This window comes from Bubalus bubalis, chromosome 7, assembly GCF_019923935.1.
Source record: "Bubalus bubalis isolate 160015118507 breed Murrah chromosome 7, NDDB_SH_1, whole genome shotgun sequence".
NCBI classification, from domain to species: Eukaryota; Metazoa; Chordata; class Mammalia; order Artiodactyla; family Bovidae; genus Bubalus; species Bubalus bubalis.
Genome location: NC_059163.1, coordinates 100,733,342 through 100,751,965, shown reverse-complemented (window position 1 = coordinate 100,751,965; position 18,624 = coordinate 100,733,342). Strand labels below are relative to the sequence as shown.

General features: G+C 39.1%; 1 protein-coding gene and 1 non-coding gene across 2 annotated transcripts in view; both read left to right on the top strand.

The window, feature by feature from the left end:
• METAP1 (methionyl aminopeptidase 1) overlaps positions 1-18,624 on the top strand; it is a 55,750-nt gene that overhangs the window by 10,012 nt on the left and 27,114 nt on the right. The window contains exons 2-4 of the mRNA XM_006059196.4: positions 11,395-11,446; positions 16,955-17,067; positions 18,015-18,075. Of these exons, the coding sequence (XP_006059258.1) occupies positions 11,395-11,446; positions 16,955-17,067; positions 18,015-18,075 (226 nt within the window). The remainder of the gene's footprint in view (positions 1-11,394; positions 11,447-16,954; positions 17,068-18,014; positions 18,076-18,624) is intronic.
• Positions 1,728-1,834, top strand: LOC112586316. The gene has a single exon (XR_003110778.2). It is a non-coding gene; the product is annotated as a U6 spliceosomal RNA (small nuclear RNA).

Genomic DNA, 18,624 nt, shown 5'->3' with positions numbered 1-18,624 from the left:
TCAGTGGTGTTTATTATATTTGCATTGTTGTAGAACATATCTCAAGAACTTCTTTAATCTTGCAGAACTGAAATAGCTCATTAAACAGCTCTTTTGCTTGCTCCACCCAGCCCTGATAACCACTGTTCTGCTTAACTTGTGGAGAACAGCATGAGTATTTTAAAAGAAACATTTTCCAGGTGATTCGAGGACCTCTTCAGGACTGAGAACCGTATTACCCCATATCAGCTCCTACAACTTGGTAGATATCTCTTGGTGTTAGGAAAAAATGGGGTAAAAACTTCACCATTCTAGTTTCAGTAGGTACTCTGTAGCCAGTGCTTTGGTGCAGTGAAATAGGTGGAAAGCAGGGTAGTGAGACAAAGCGCTGTCAAAGGAGTGCTGAATAAATACATGTGCCCTGTTGTTAGGCATGGGGTGGGATGAGGTGTGGTGTGGACACTTTATGAAGGTAGCATTTGTAACAGACTGAAGGGATAGGTTAAAACTTGTGAGGACAAGATGTGAATGTGAGTGTCAGGAACAGATAGACGAGGTCGTGCAAGGGAAAGGACAGTGTGGTATTCTCTGGGGGAACTCTCACCCTAGTTTAGTTAGGTTGTTGGTACATTTTTCAGAGATAAGGAAGGAAAGGTTGCTCAGGTAAGAGTCAGAGGTTGATTCTTCATGGTGTGGAGAATAAGTCACAGGTTTTGAGTGGTCCTAGTCAGGTAAAGAAATGGGAGAAGAATGAGATTGTGGTATAAGGAAGGAACACTGTTCAGTCTTCAAGAGTTAATAGGAGGCACAGAATGTACTTGATGCTGTCAGGGGTCTTGAAGACTGTGCCCTTGTTACTTCATGGCCTCAGCAAGTAAGAGGATGGCGGGTGTCCTGAGAGGTATTTATTATGAATACTTTGGTTCCTTCATTTCATCAAATATTCATATATTTTGAAATACAAGTCTTTAGCTAGGTTAGCTGTTTTGTGAGACAGTTCCTCAGTTTATTTAATGAGAATAATCCTATTAGTCCTCTTATTAAAAAGGTGGGATTTGATGTAGGTCTCACAAACCAAGTACAAAACACTCTGAAATCCTCTGAGGAAAATACAGGGCTATTTATTTGAATAGCTGCTTTTCAGTGAATGTGATGAATTTCAGCATGCTCAGTAATAGTTGATGATAGCTACATTGAAATTTTAATTGGGAGAGAAATTGACATGGTTTGGCATTGATCCAGTGCACTGTAAGCTTTAGAACACCAGTAGTCTGAAAAATGTAAAACATGTTCTGCTTTTTTAGGAGTAAGTTGATAATCTTGTTAAGTTTTTTTTTCCCCGCCCCTGAAATAGAATCAAGGAGGGTTATTTCTAAACCTTGGCAGTTTTTTCATAGCTATGACTTTTTAGAGTAGATATGAAAAGAAAATAGTTTACCATGAATACTTAAGGTGGGAACCAAAACTTAACTGTTGGTCTTTGCACATCATCTTGGGCTTTTTACTTTCCACAGTATGAAGTGACAGTCAAGGAGAATCATTTTGAAATATGGTTCCTTTAAAAAACTTACATTGCTTTTAGTTTGTTCACAGTTTATTAGAGAATCAAATTAAGAGAGATCACCATGAAATAGATTATTAATTGAATTGTAGAGGCAGTACATGCTAAAGGGTTTAGAGGATGTGTCATTTCTCACTGGGGGACAGGAGGAGTTTTACAGAAAAGGTTGTATTTAAAATCATTTGTTGTGCTCGCTTCGGCAGCACATATACTAGAATTGGAACGATACAGAGAAGATTAGCATGGCCCCTGCGCAAGGATGACATGCAAATTCGTGAAGCGTTCCATATTTTTAAACGTAAGACCAGAAACTATAAAACTCCTAGAGGAGAACATAGGCAAAACACTCTCTGACATACATCACAGCAGGATCCTCTATGACCCACCTCCCAGAATATTGGAAATAAAAGCAAAAATAAACAAATGGGACCTAATTAACCTTAAAAGCTTCTGCACATCAAAGGAAACTATTAGCAAGGTGAAAAGACAGCCTTCAGAATGGGAGAAGATAATAGCAAATGAAGCAATTGACAGACAACTAATCTCGAGAATATACAAGCAACTCCTACAGCTCAACTCCAGAAAAATAAATGACCCAATCAAAAAATGGGCCAAAGAACTAAACAGACATTTCTCCAAAGAAGACATACAGATGGCTAACAAACACATGAAAAGATGCTCAACATCACTCATTATCTGAGAAATGCAAATCAAAACCACTATGAGGTACCATTTCACACCAGTCAGAATGGCTGCGATCCAAAAGTCTACAAGCAATAAATGCTGGAGAGGGTGTGGAGAAAAGGGAACCCTCTTACACTGTTGGTGGGAATGCAAACTAGTACAGCCACTATGGAGAACAGTGTGGAGATTCCTTAAAAAACTGGAAATAGACCTGCCTTATGATCCAGCAATCCCACGGCTGGGCATACACACTGAGGAAACCAGAAGGGAAAGAGACACGTGTACCCCAATGTTCATCGCAGCACTGTTTATAATAGCCAGGACATGGAAGCAACCTAGATGTCCATCAGCAGATGAATGGATAAGAAAGCAGTGGTACATATACACAATGGAGTATTATTCAGCCATTAAAAAGAATACATTTGAATCAGTTCTAATGAGGTGAATGAAACTGGAGCCTATTATACAGAGTGAAGTAAGCCAGAAAGAAAAACACCAATACAGTATACTAACGCATATATATGGAATTTAGAAAGATGGTAACAATAACCCTGTGTACAAGACAGCAAAAGAGACACTGATGTATAGAACAGTCTTATGGACTCTGAGAGAGGGAGAGGGTGGGAAGATTTGGGAGAATGGCATTGAAACATGTAAAATATCATGTATGAAACGAGTTGCCAGTCCAGGTTCGATGCAGTATACTGGATGCTTGGGGCTGGTGCACTGGGATGACCCAGAGGGATGGAATGGGGAGGGAGGAGGGAGGGGGGTTCGGGATGGGGAACACATGTATACCTGTGGCGGATTCATTTTGATATTTGGCAAAACTAATACAGTTATATAAAGTCTAAAAAAAAAAAAAAATCATTTGTTATCTTCTGAACTCTTGAAGGAAAGTATGATTTGAATGGAGAGGAGGAAGGCATCTGATTATTGAATTGCTTTGAAAGATAAGATATGTATGAAATTGGGCATAGGTCAGAGTGGTACCACCTCCCTGCTCCTGTCCCAGTCAGAGCCCCTCTTTTTCTGTTTAAATACTAAAGAGTTCTAGATTTCTTTTTAGAAGAGTTCTGTGATCAGTAGGGGTAAAAAGAAAAACTTGGCACCTACTCTGATACACTCCAGATGGTATGCATTTGCAATTAGAATAAAAAATTCTTTGTTTATTTAAAATTCAAGAAGATTTGATGATTGAATTTTTGAATGTTGTCATGTTGTAAATAACATTACCTTCTGAGTGGAGAAACTTGGAACAGTCAGCAAATAATGGTGAATGTTTAGATGTGCCCACGGTAAGAGGTGAGTCACAAGAACGACAACATTAGGAAGGATGTGAGATTGATGTGAAAAGAAAGAATAACATGATTGTCTTTGCTGATGCCTGCCTGACAAGCCTTGTTCACCATAAGGTGACGTCCCCCAGGAAGAGGTTGAAAGAGACGAGCTGTGTATTTTGGCCACTGGGGGGATACCCAGTTGTGGAGCAAAGAGTAGGCTGTCCAGTTGGTCACACTGTGAGCAGAAAGTATAAACACATTGCCTTAATGCTGTATTAATTGGTTTAAATCTACTTTAAGTGACAAGATGCCTTAACTCAGAAAACAGTTTGTCTTTTAGAGAGAATCTTCCTGCAGCTGGAAAACGGCATTCAACTTAAAATACTGGCTGTAGAAAAGGAACCTAAATATATGTGCACTGGACATTTTAGAGATTATGCCAGTTATTATGTATTCAATATGGCTTTGATTCTTGAAAACACATGCATATGGCTTAGAAACAAATATTCTAATACCAGGTATCTCTTAACCTGGTGTTAGTTTTTCAATTGTTACTGAGAAATCGACAGAACATTGAATAAGTTTAAGGTATTGTTGCACAGTCACTAAGTCGTGTCCGATTCTTTGTGACCCCATGGACTGTAACCCGCCAGGCTCTGTCCATGGGATTCTTACTGGAGTGGGTTGCCATATCCTTCTCCAGGGGATTTTCCCCACCCAGGGATTGAACCCAGGTCCTCTGCATTGGCAGGCGGATTCTTTTTACTACTGAGCCACTAGGGGAGCCCATTAAGGTATACAACATAATAATTAGATATTGTATACTTTGTGAAACAGTTACCACAATAAGTTCAGTTATTATTCATCACCTCACAGTTTCAGTTTTTTTCCCTTGTGATGAGAACTTTTTAAACAACTTTCAAATATACAGTATTGTTAACTACACTCATCATGTTGTACGTTATATCCCCAGAATTTGGTTTCCTTTCCACCACTTTAAACTGATTATTTTGGCATTCAATTCCATATCTCTGAAAGACATGGTTGTATTTCTCTGTCTTGATTATTTGGTTTAGGCCTTGTCACTAGGTTTCCTGTGATGGAGGAAGAGAGTTTGGCAGTTACACTACTCACCTGCCATGTGGCTCTCTTCTGACTTGTAAAGTGGTTTTGAGTCATGTAGTCTACTTGCCACTTAATAGTTGTGTGACCTTGGGCAGGTAGGTTATTTAGTGTGGCTCAACTTTTCTCATCAGTAAAATGAGTACTGTATAAATAGTATCTACTTCATAGGATTGTTAGGACTTAACATATGTAAAGTAGTTGGAATAGTGACTAGCACATAGTAGGCTCTACATAAGTATTATGTATTATTGTTACGGTATAATTACTTTTCCTTCCTTGTACAACTCCATTCACTTAGCTTTCTATGTAGTAAGTCCCCCTACGTACGACCTTGGAGAGTTGCAAAATTTAAAAGATATGAACATATGTTTGCATGTCCAGTTGTGTTTAAATTCATGTGTCTGGTGTACATTGTCACACGCCTCCTCCACACGAGGCTGTGCTTTTGTTTACTTTACTGTAAAGTACTGTTGCCATGCAACATGAGGAGAGTACTAATGAAGACCTGATGGAATCGGAGGCCCAGAGAAAGGACCAAGAGAGACAAGAGGAAGAAGTAACTGAAGAACCAAAGAGATTCACAACATGGGAAATGGCAAGGGGATTTTCTTTATTTGAGGAGGCGCTGTTAGTTTTTGAGGCATAGGACCCAAGCGAAGAACCGTACATGAAGGTTGCAGAATGCTGTCCAGTGCTCCACATTGTCTGTGATGGGAAAAAAAAGAGCTACTGCCTAGACATCGCTGGATTGAAGTTTTAAGAGAGTAGATAGAACTGAAAACATCAAGGAGCCAGAACCTGTGCCATCCGTGTCAAGCATGAGTGAAATTGCAGCTTCCCTCCGTGCTGCTGCTGGCGACCCTTCCGCTCTGCCGTCTCCGGCCGCCGCTGCCTCCTCGTCAGTAACTCTTGTTGCGCGTTTCCTCAGTGCCCGCCCCTTGTGCCAGCTGTTGTACTGTACTACTGTACTTTTCAAGGCACTGTGCTATAAGATTAGAAATGATTTTTTTACATTTTTTAATGTATTATTTGTGTGAAAAGTATTATAATCCTATTACAGTACAGTACTGCATGGCTGATTGTGTTAATTTGGTGCTTGCGCTGACTATTGAACTCACAAACCTGCTCTTGGAAGGGAACTTGTTTGTATATAGGGGCCTTGCTGTAACCTGTAGACGTTTTGTAGATAATCTTTATCAAGCTGAGGAAATTCTCTTCTATTTTACTGAGAGAGTGGTGGTTGATTTTTGTTTTCAACTGTATTGTGGATTTTTGTTTCATCTTGCACTTATGTTACCTTCTGCTTTATGTATTTTGAAGCTCTGTGGATATATACAATTTAAACTGTTATATCATCTTAGTTATTTGATCTTTTAAAAAAATCATTACGTAATTTTCCTCTTTATCCTTAGTAATTTTCTTTGTTATTGTCATACTGGTCCTGAGGCTCTGTTTTTTATTTTTATTATTTTTTTAATCTTTTCTGTGTTCAAATGGGATAGTTTCTTTGGTCTTTTAAGTTCACCGAATTTTTCCTCTGTCATCTCCCTTATGCTACTGGATGCTGCTGCTGTGCCTAGTCAGTCAGTCGGGTCTGACTCTTTCTTGGTAACCCCTTGGGCTGTAGCCTGCCAGGCTCCTCTATCCATGGAATTCTTCAGGCAAGAATACTGGAGTGGGTAGCCTTTCCCTCCTCCAGGGTATCTTCCCAACCCAGGGACGGAACCCAGGTCTCCTGCATTGTAGGCAGATTCTTCATCAGCTGAGCCACCAAGGAAGCCCATGCTACTGAATATATACAGTTAATTTTTACTTTTAGCTATTGTATTTTTTGGTTTTATAATTTTCATTTGGTTTTTCTGTATATCTTTGGGAATATTTTCTTTTTTCCCATTGATATAAGAGTGTTTTTGGTTGATTGTTGGAGCGTTTTAATAATAGCTGCTTTAAATTCTGTCAGTTAATGCCAACATTGGTGTCAGCTTAGCACTGGTGTCTGTTGACTCACTTCCCTTATAAATTGAGATTGTCTTGGTTCTTTATATGCTGGATAATTTTAGATTGTATCCTGTGGAAAGTTTTGCATATTATGAAATCTCGAGTCTTATTTAAATCTTGTGGAGAATGTTGATATTTTGAGTTTTAGCTGGCCACTAACTCATCTGGTTAGGTTCAGCCTGCAAGTCCTGACCTGCCTTCTTTGGTTCCAGGGTCAGTGCAGTTTTCAAAGCCTTTGCAGCGCCATTCACATCTGTCCCTGAGACCTGAACGATGGTCTCTGCTAGTTCTGTTCTCACACACATCAGTAGTTTGTATTATAAACAACGTGATGGGGTCACTTTAGGGAGCTCCTTCCTTGGGAATTCTCGTTTTTGGTCCTCTGGCCAGAAAGCTGGGGTTGTAGGTACCTACCTTTGCTGTATGTCACGACTGTGGCCTTTGTCTGGGCCAAATGACAGGAGGACACAGACAGAAGAAAGTAAAGGGGTTTGGCCCCATCCTGTCTGGACTGCAGCTTTACTGATGAAAGAGATACCTCCTGCTCAGCACTTTGGCTCCTACATGCTCATGTTATGGGTTCACTTGGGGTTTGGGGTGTGAGAGGACAGGGACGAGAAGAGAAGGTGGGCTGTACTCTGAGCACTAGGGGATGCCTTTTCTGTTCCTTGAGCCAGAATTGGAAGGCTTCTGGGCCACTCTGTGTGTGCCCTGGTGCTCACCTCCATGTTGCTCCTGGTGATTTTGGTGGGGGAGGATGGTAAACTCATCGCCAGCTCAGTGGTTCCTCAGATAGCCGTGCCATACGTTCTGTTTGGGCTCTGGAGCTCCACGAAGTCCATGAGTCTGACTTTTGTCTCCTTTGCAGTGTGGCTCCTGATGTCTCTGCTCAGTGCTATTCTGTGGCCATGCCGCCTAGCTGGTGGGATCTAAGACTGGCCAGGAATGGAACCTGACCCACGGCGGTGAAAGCGCTGAGTCCTAACCACTGGACCACCAGGGAGTTCCCAAGCTCAGTGTTTTTTAAATTAAAAAAACAAAACCAAACCAAACCAAACCTGCCTTCCTATTTGCTTTTGCGTCTGCGTAGCGTAAACTCTGCCGAAGGTTAGTCACAGGTTGTGCTCACACCCCTTGAACTGGCAGGCTGTTTGTTGTTCTTGGTGTTCTTTGCTGCTTTGGCCGGAAAGTCTGTTCAAACTTGAGGTTGTTCCCACTCTTGGATCCCCTTCCGTGATGTGCAGGTTCCCTGAACAGTGATGCTGGGCTGTACCTAGTCACTCAGTTGTTTCTGACTCTGCGACCCCATGGACTGTAGCCCGCCAGGCTCCTCCTGGGATTCTCCAGGCAAGAAGACTGGAGTGGGTTGCCATGCCCTCCTCCAGGGAATCTTCCCAATCCAGGGTCAAACCCAGGTCTCCCGCACTGTGGGCGGTTTCTTTACCGACTGAGCCATGAGGGAAGCCGGAACGGTGATGCTCATTAGCTACAAAGCCCACGGTCATCACTAGCTGCCTAATGGCCGTAAGTTTTCATCAGCTAAGAATTCAGGGCAGGGTTGATGCACACATTGAAGGTATATAGGTGTACCGGTGTACCATCTTTTCAAATTTCAAATTTAAATTGCTTTTAAAAATAATAAAATGGATAATAATTAGAATTGAGCACTTGTTATTGACCACACATTTTTACAGTTTTCCCTACGTTACAGTTGAGGAAAGTGGGACTTAGAGATATTAAGATTTTTTTCCTCTATGTTGTACAGCTTATAAGTGATCAGGCCAAGGTACAGGTCTGACCTCAAAGTCCATGATTTTTGCCATTGCCTGAAACTTAGTTTAGAAAATCATGTGAGTTTTAAGTTGTTCCTACTTATAAGCCCTTTATGAAGTATGTATTATCCTTAGTAATAAGTAGGCGGTGGATTTTTTGTAACATTTTAAATGCTTCTTTTACCTCTCCTCTCTGTTGTTCTTTCCCCCTCCCTTTCTTGATTTAAATTGGTATGTAAACTTCTGTGTTCTCTAAATTGAATCAGTTGGGATAGAGATGTTATTTTATTTAAGGAAATATGCGTCAGCTTCTGTGAGGGTAAAAAAAGATGCTGGGTGAGGCAAAAGTAATTTGTTCACATAACCTATTTAGAAAAGCTTTATAAATAGGTTGTATCAGGTTGCCAATTATATAAAGGAAGATCTTATTTTGTAATTTTGATATGCATAAATTTAGTTACCACAGATTAGTTAAAACCAGTCTCCCAACCACACGGGTAAAGACGTGAAGTACATGAGACTTTACCGCTAGCTATTCATTCCTCAGATGACCTTGGAAATCACAGCCCTGCATCTTGATTAGTGAGTGACCGGCCCCTGTACTTTTTTCAAAGCCTGTCAGTGATTGGTCCCTGGGCATCTGTCACTTGGTTCTCTTGTAGACAGCAGAGCCTGTAGTTGCCTAGCTTTCTTGTTCTCCAGTGATAAACTTATATGACACTTTACAAAAATGAATCATTTGAAAGAAGGAATTGGCTAAGAAGAAAATGCAACAAAGAAACGCTAGGTGTTACTGCTGGACGTGAAACCTAAGTGGAATATAAATGGAATTGTAGAAGAAATAGCTGGCTATGGGGATGTTGACTCTGAATGAATGCCCACCATTCTAGAGACTCTAGACATGCAGTCAGAGGAACTCAGAAACAGGCTGGTTGTTATAAATGAGGAAAATGGTTGTGATGAAAGGAATCAATAATGTCTTCAGGGAAGGAACATCAATAAGAACTTTACATTAAAGGAACTCTCAGAGGTATTGAAAGTGCAAAGAATACAATTTGGAAGCTGTTGCAAACCTAGAAAGTATACCAAGCATGAAAAAGATGCTCACTCCATCTGCTGAGTTATTCAGTGAGAAGGCACACAGGTTTAGATTAGTCCTAATCAGTTTTTTTTCAACATCTTATTTATTTTTAATTGAAAGATAATGTTTTACAGTATTGTGTTGGTTTCTGCCATACGTCTGATAAGTTTTTGAATAAAAAGTAAAATACTCTAATTTTCAACATATCTAATGTTTTAAATTATAGTATACTAAACAAATTTTTCAGTTTCCTATATATTATAACCTAGAGTAAGAGAGTTTTTAATGTTTTGGCAAAAAGTTTTAAAGATCATGAAACGATTTTCTGGTTGATTTTGAAGGTTGCTTTTTACAGTTACAGATTGTACAATGTTTTTAATGGTTCTACACTACTACGCATAGCAAGGATTGCCTGTATTAAAAGCCAGTGTTTTGGAATTCTTCAGAACCATTCTGTGTACTAACAGGAGTTTTAATTTTGGTTTTGTTGATGGAGATCAGGGATGCATAACCAAGTTATCAGGTTGTTCCTTTGTTTAAAACCCTTTAATGGCTTCCGTTATCATTAGAATAGAGCAGACTCTTCAGTGTGATCTGACCCCTGCCTCTGTCTTTAGTTCTTGTGTTCTACCTCTTCTGTGTATTTTACTTTTTAGCCCTTAGGACTTAAGAAAGTGAAAGTGTTAGTCGCTCAGTTGTGTCTGACTCTCTGTGACCCCATGGACTGTAGCCCACCAGGCTCCTCTGTCCACGGAAATGTCCAGACAAGAATACTGGAGTGGGTTGCCATTTCCTCCTCCAGGAGATCTTCCGGACCCAGGGATCGAACCTGGGTTTCCTGTGTTACAGACAGATTCTTTACCATCTGCGCCATCAAGGAAGCCCGTAGGCTTCCTTAGGATTAAACTATGTATTTAATCGTGTAATTAGCCATGTAATATTTGTCTCCAGTGGATCTATATTGTTTACTACTGAATGCCCAGCACCTGTGTACATATAAACATATGCATACACATCCATTCATTCATCCATTTCCTTCTCCAGTATCAGTATACAGTGCATGTTATACCCGCAGGGCACTCTGTACATTATATGTGCATAGATATATTTTTTCCTGTGGAGAAAAATGGTTACTTTCCCAAGATTCTCAAAGGATTCAGTGGTCTGAAAAAGTGAAGTATTGCACTATAGGAATTGATACAGTGAAATGAATACTCAGCCTAGATGGTATCATTAAACATTAAAGATGTTCAGTTTCCAGTCTCAAACTGCATTTGAATATTTGGACATATAAGATATTATATATAGCCCTGAACAAGCATTTAAAACTACTGCATTGTCTGTAGAACATAATACTCATTTTAAAAATGGTTATCTGTGTTGGGATATACTAACATAGTAGTGATAGATGATGAACTGGGAATCAAACTACTATAAATCATGGAGGAATCTGCAAATTTTTCCTTATTTTTTTTCCTCCTAGTGTGTGATTCGGAGAAGGCAATGGCACCCCACTCCAGTACTCTTGTTTGGAAAATCCCATGGACAGAGGAGCCTGGTAGGCTGTAGTCCATGGGGTCGCTAAGAGTTGGATACAACTGAGCAACTTCACTTTCACTTTTCACTTTCATGCATTGGAGAAGGAAATGGCAACCCACTCCAGTGTTCTTGCCTGGAGAATCCCAGGGACGGGAGAGCCTGATGGGCTGCTGTCTATGGGGCTGGGTCTCACAGAGTCGGACACCACTGAAGTGACTTCAGCAGCAGCGGCAGTGTGTGATTGTTCCATTGGTTCAGGGTTCTTTTCAAATACTTCAAAATCATTTGATAACATAAAATTGAAATATAACTATGACTAAAATGTTTCCAGTTAAGGAAGGTGACACTGATTTTCATGTTTGTTCTTTTTAGGAATGTTTTAAAGGAAGTTGGGCAACTCACAAGTTACTGCATAAGAAAGCAAGTAAGTAAAGTTAACCATCTCTATACTGTTTTTCATAGAAGTGACTTCTTGCAGTAGACAAGAATTCTTACAGCTCTGTAAGTGTGTATTTGAATGTTCTGACAGTATATAATCCCAGAAGCTAGAATTAGGGCAATTTTGTGCTTTGTGGTGTTCAATCCTGTAAGTAAAATGTGACTGAGTAATGCCTTTGTTAATGTTGTATTGCGTATGTACCATGAAAACACGAGATGGTTGCTATGATAGTTGGATTGGCTTGACAGTACCAGAGAATGTCCTGATCTTGGCGTCTGGCGCCCACTCTCTCCTGTACTTCAGGCATTTGCGTGTTGCAGGCAGGGGCACAGGAGCTCCATTTTAATCAGATTGCTTTTGTTTTTGTGTAGTGTCAATTTCAGTTGCTTTGTCTAACTCAGAATTGTATCACTTTGTTTTTTTGGTATTTTAATGTTATTACCTGTAGCCTGATGTTTAATTTTCTTTTTTGAAGTTCCTTTGTGAAACACCACAAAGTGAAACTGTTGGCTACTTTTTTAGCTATTGCTGTCAGCCACACTGATCTATCACTGATTAAAGTCATCTTTCCTGCTTTGGCGACTCATCCTATAAATTTAAGCCTTTAGGGTGGCTAGCTCAAGACAACTCATCACAATTACTTGAAAATTGACAAGGGCTTTTTGTTCTTATAGCATTGCCATCCTCATGGATGAAGGACTGGCAGATGGTACATGGTTCTTGGTATAAGGTTTCTTTTTCAACTTAACTGATTTTGGTATTTTTAGTTCATCTACTTTATATTTGTAAGGAATTTGCTGATTTAGTAAAGTTTGGTAGATTGTTTTATATTTATATACCTTCAAAATCTCATTGAGATCAATTTAACCACCATTTGAAGGAAAAGGAAATAAAAATTTAAAAGACATTCTGTGGTTATAGAAAGTGAAGTCTGCATTTAGTGGAAGTGCTAAGGCTATTGTGGGAGGAAATATGGTTAGAGATGAGGAAAAGTGATTGTGAGTAAATGAGTTTAAAAAAACATAAATGACAGGATTTGTCACCTCAAAGGGTAGAGATAGGTTTAAATATGCCACTTTATTTTATTTACTCATACTTTAAATTCTGTGCATCAGATGTGTTAGGTAATTTTAGAGCTCTTTGAGCCAATTATTAACATTTATTACCCAGAAACTTCTGGAGGAAGGCATGGCAACCCACTCCAGTATTCTTGCCTTAAGAATCCCATGGACAGAGAAGCCTGGCAGGCTACAGTCCATGGGGTCACAAAGAGTCGGACATGAGTGAGCAACTTAGCGTGCACGCAGGCACCCAGGAACGTAAAGCATAGGGAACTGAAGGATTGAGGTGAAAGAGTATGCTACTAAAAGAACTTGAAATGAGTCTCTTCTCCAAGTGTTTGCCAGCTCAATGAAGTGTGCTTGTTTCTTCAGTATTGGGTTTCTGAAGATAGAACTATTTTATTATGACTTATACTACAAGACAGTTAAACAGCTGGTGTTCCCTAAGTAATTTTTACTGTATTGGACTTAAACTACTTGTGTTTTATGTACATCTCTGGAGTTTAGTATGATGCCATGTTTCAGATTGTGCCCTCTTGGATCTGATGGGATTAGGTTCACTGGGTGAGCCTAATATTCTTGGTCCCTTTGGGTGGTGGTGGGTAGAGTCAGCCCTCAGGTGGCCAGTCCTATATTTTTCACACCCTAATAACCATAGTGGGTGACAGTCTTAGAGGAGGGGATGGTGTGGGGAAACATGATCTCCAGAGCTAAGGAGAGTATTGAGAAAGGGAATAGGGGAAAAAAGAAATAAGAGCTAGGGTTGGGCTGGGAAGCAACCAGAGCGGCTTAAAAGATAGCTCCTTAGTCCAAGAAATTATAGTGAGATAACATAGCAAATAGTTCCTGTGTACTGATCTCTAATTAAAGGTGACTGATTCATATTTATGTTCATGTGGCATATTGGTCTGTAATTTGCTTTTATATCTTTGACTGGATCTGGCATTAGAGTAATCCTGGACTCATAAAATGGGAAATGTCTCCTCCCCTTCTTTTTTCTGGAAAAGGTTGGGTAGTATTGGTATTATTTCTTTGGAAAATGTTTGCTAGAGTTTGCTAATGAAATAGTTAGGACTTGGAGGAGTTTTCTTGGTTGCAGAAGTTAATGAGGCCTTAGGAAAGTTCCAAGTGTGAGTTAAAGAGCAACATTTATTTTTCATGTGTCCTAGGGAAGAAGACCGCTTGGCTGTAACATCTTGGAAAGCCTGTAATGCTGATGCTTGAGTGCATTTTTCCTACGCATACCTACTGCCAGAGTTTACGTAGTATTAGCATTTGCCTTTGGTCTGATCTGTGTAAGTTGTAGCACTTCACAGCTCAATACTGTATTAGTATCACTTACCACTAACACACTTTCTTTGTCGCCGATTTTCCTAAAGTAAAAAGGTGGACGTGTTTGACAAGTGTCTTTTGAATAGCAAAAAATGTGGTATAAAAACTCACTTAAAAAAAGAGCATCTCTATGGGAATTCTCTGGTGGTCCAGCTGGACACAGTGCTTTTGCTGCGTGGCTGGGGTTCAGTCCCTGGCTGGGGAACTAAGATCCCCACAAGCCATGTGGCACAGCCAGAACAAACCAACCACCTCTAAATAATACTTTTTCTTCTACTCTTCTGCCCTTCCAAGCTAGTGTGCTTGAGTTTTGGATTGTACAGGGAAGAGGTTAGGTAATATTTCAGAACTGGTTGCAGCAAGCTTTGTGAGCACGGATTACTCTAAGCCTCACCTCCAAACTACCGAAATCATGGGTTTGTTGTGAGGGTTAAATGGGCAGTAATTAGTAAGTGCTCAGCAGCCATTTATCGGGAGAACTGAGTCAGGATTGTGGTCAGAAAATTCTGTCCCAGGCAGAGCTTAGATACGGGCAGTTTTTTGTGAAAGCTGACTGGAGGAGGCCACGTGTTTTAGAGAAAGAAGAATGTGATGTGTAGTACTTGAGATCTGACCTTGTACGAATCGGGTTCTCTCCCACACCACCTGCAGCTTACCTGGCCCTGTTGCATGGTGATGTTTGAGAGACAACTTACAGGTGTTTTTTTCTGCTGGCCGATGCTTTCACAGTCTTTGTGAGAAGAGCAGTTAGTGTGCAGTTTTGTTACCAACCCCCAGTCCAATTCCTGTTTATTGGATTTCTGTTACGTGTCTATGACTTAGGGGCTTAGATCAAATTTACCCTTCAATAGTTTAATTTATTTTGGAAGAATGACTTTCCCTAAGTAAATTATACCTAGAGATTAGAAAAGAACTTGCCATATGTCATTCTTGTCTAGCTAGCTTTTGGGTTATAATGCTTGTTTGAGGTCTGCTTTGAATTCTCTTGAAAATTGATTGTGGACAGTTCAGAATCCAGATCAGTAGGAAGCTTTGAAAGGTTTTACATCCTTCCTTTTCCCTGCACTCTCCCTTGGAATATGTTAAAGCAAAAAGCCTGCATCTTGATTGCTATTCTGTGCTATATTTCTGGTGAAAATTATTCTTGAGTTTCATAATTCAGACAGAAGCACTTGGTGCTATCACAGCCAAAGCAGGTTATCAGGCCTGCATTTAAAACTATTTTCTATAATGTTTGGGGGCTTCCCTGGTGGCTCCGACGGTACAGTGTCTGTCTGCAGTGCAGGAGACCCGGGTTCGATCCCTGGGTCAGGAAGATCCTCTGGAGAAAGAAATGGCAACCCACTGCAGTACTCTTGTCTGGAAAATTCCATGGATGGAGGAGCCTAGTGGGCTACAGTCCATGGGGTCGCAAAGAGTTGGACACAACTGAACGACTTCACTTTCACGTCACTATAATGTTTAACCCTAGTGGCAATGAATAGAGTCCATTTTTGTCCTGGAATGAAAAACAGCTTTCCTATTGACATTAGCATTCACAGAGGCTTTCTTGAGCTTCATAGGGGAGAAAAATACCTAAAATTCAGTAGTGTAGTAGAGCTTTTCTTTCTCTTTTCTCTTCTTATTCTTTTCTATTCTTTTACTTCATGTGTACTATTATAATTATGTTTTCTTCCAAAATAATGTGAATGGATTGGTTGTATTTTTGCATTCTTGTCAATTACACGTCAAGGGTCTTTCACGCCTAAGTTGACCACGTGCTTTGTGGAGAGAATACTCTACTAGTAAGCAGCATTTCCACATTTCTCTGCCCATGTGAACCAAAATTCCCCCGTTCCCCCATCTGTAAAAAGAGAAAATGAGACTAGATTATCTTTCTCTGTTGTTGTTGATAACTCTAGTCACCATGCTGTACATTATATCCCCAGGACTTATTTATCACATGACTGGATTTTTGTACCTTTTGACCAGCGTCACTCATTTCACCATTCCTCTTTGGCTTAAAATATCTATTCTCCCATTTTGTACTTTAGATAGATCACTTAAAGGGGAGTTTTTTCCCTAAAATTATTTGAAGCCTGACTTTTAAAACCTGTGAGAGCATAACAGTAATCAGGAAAAGATTGGTATGCATTGAGAAGTATATAGGCTGTTACTTGGTGTGGGAGGGATTTGAATTCCTGCTGTTTAAAGTCTCAGGTTAGTAGTTCTATTTTAGTTTGTAGATAGAGCAGTGTGCTCAGATACCATTGAGGGTATGTTCTGTGTGAAAAAGATTTTAGGTGCATTTCAGTTAATGCAGCATTATATATTATTAACTAACCTGGGTATATTAACTAACCTGGGGTCTTTGGTTCTTATGTTTCTAATGAATTTTCAGTAACTTTTGATTGATTATTCCCTCCCCTCATCTTTGCCTTTTCCTACTCCCTTCTATTACTCCCTTACATATTACTACTTTTCTAAAATTTTTTTACTGTGATATAGTTCTACTTTAATTTAATATAGTTCTTCCTTCTGTTACCTCCTTCCTGAAAAACAGACGATACTCATAAAATTTTCAAAGCAACTAAAAATGTTTACTTGACAGTCTGTCATCAGCTAAGTGAGAAGTTGGTTTTTTTTTTTTTTTAAACTTTAAATTTGCTTGGGGATTATTTAGAATCTGTTCTTTTAGTAAAAGCATGGAACCCATTTATAATGTCTGCCCTCAGCTGGGAAGTTTTGACTAGGCTCACATTTTATATTTCAAAAAACAGCCTTCCTGTAAATTAACATTGTAGAGAGAATGCATTTAGCATTTATTTGAGAAAAGGAGTTTGACCACGTGCTGTTCCTATTCAGCATTGTGTAAAAACTGATAATATGTTTAGTTTGGGCTTTTTCTCCCAAGACACTTAGATCTTTCAGGAGGCAGAGGGCTGTGGATAGAGCAAGAACATAGTATTTTGGGGATTCAGGTTAAGGTGGAAGTTTGCTTGATTTTGTGCCTGGGCTCTTTGGCTTGGCTTTCAAGTATGTGATTGTTAAAAGTATGCTGCTGCTTAGTAGCTTGAGTACTGAGGCATTTCTTTCTCTAATTCATCCATCCATCTCTCAGAAGATGAAAAGGCCAAGCGAGAAGTGTCTTCCTGGACTGTAGAAGGTGATATCAACACTGATCCATGGGCAGGTTATCGATATACTGGAAAACTCAGACCCCATTATCCACTGGTGAGTAGATAAGGTAATAAAAATTTAATATTTTTTTAAACCAGTCTTCATAATTTTCAGTTTCCTAAAAATGGTTCTTATAATTTGTATTCCGATTATGAATCATGTGCTTAGGATTAAGGTTACATTCTAGCTTTTTAGCTTTCATGGTATGTTGTTTACAAGTTAGAGGGATAATTGCCAGTCATGGATGAAGCAGAAGAAATTTTATATTAAGGATCAAGACTTCCTTAATTAAAAAAAAAAATGAGGTAGAACAGATATTTTTAGGTCAGGATAATGGGAGTATATATTACTACTTTTCTAAAATTTTTTTACTGTGATATAGTTCTACTTTAATTTAGATAAGACTTTTCTGCCCCTCTTGTTCCTTCCTGTGTTTTTGGCGGATTGACTTCAGAGTCTTAACCTCGGAATTGCTTTAAGTTGAAATTTGTCATTCTGAAATATTTAAATTCTTTTTACTGTTGTCTTTTTATTAAAGAAGTACATCTTTCATTTTTAAAATTTGGAAAAATATAAGAAAGTCTCTTTAATTGTAGTTTCCAGAGATAATGACCAGGAACATAACGGTGTACATTTATCTCGAGACAACATTTTGTTATTGCTTTGGTTCACCGATTTGTTTGGAACAACACAGGTGCCTCCCTTGTCTGTGTGTAATCATAGATCTTTAGTGTGCTCTGGCACTCTGTCACTTACATATTCTGGGAAGGGGCATGACAGTAGCACCAGGAAAGTAAAGCTCAGTCCTCACGAAATAGACGTGTTGTGATATTTAAGATGTCCTGTAAAACTTTTTTTTTTTTTTTCATTTAAATGAGATGAATGAACTTTTTTATTTGGCATTTATCCCCCCACTTTTATTTGCATTGTTAGTAGATTTTAATAATGAAAGTTACTTTCACATTTGAATCGGATCCAGCTAACCTCTTTGTTGTTTTCAGATGCCAACAAGGCCAGTGCCAAGTTATATTCAAAGACCAGATTATGCTGATCACCCTTTAGGTAAATTCTGCTCTGCTGTTTCTTCATATTTTCAGTTTATGAGCTTGATGACTACTGCAAAGGAAAAGAGTATTTCTTTAGTAGAAAATTTTCATTGCTGCATTTCTAATATTTTTTTTCCAAGATAAACTAGAATATTTGAATTAAAAATTCTTTCCTCACACTAAAAATCTAATCAGTTCTGAAGACATTGTTTATATAGCTGTTAAAGGCTACATCCAACATAATACTGTATTTTGTGTTTTATATAAAATTCTAGCTTTTAAAAAAAAGTTATTTTAACATGTTCTCCTGCATTAATTAAATAATATATGTTTACATAAAAGCAGATGGTGGAGGTCCTGAGTGCATGCCTAACTAAAGATTCTGTACTGTAGCAGTAATAGAAATAGTAGTAATGGGATGATAATAATAGTAATAGTGATGCTGATGATTCTATAATTGATACTTATTTTTTCATAACTGTGTGTCAAGCATTGTGTCAACTTCTTTACATGTATTACTCCATTTTATACTTTTAACACTCCTGTGGTGGGTTCTATTGTCTTC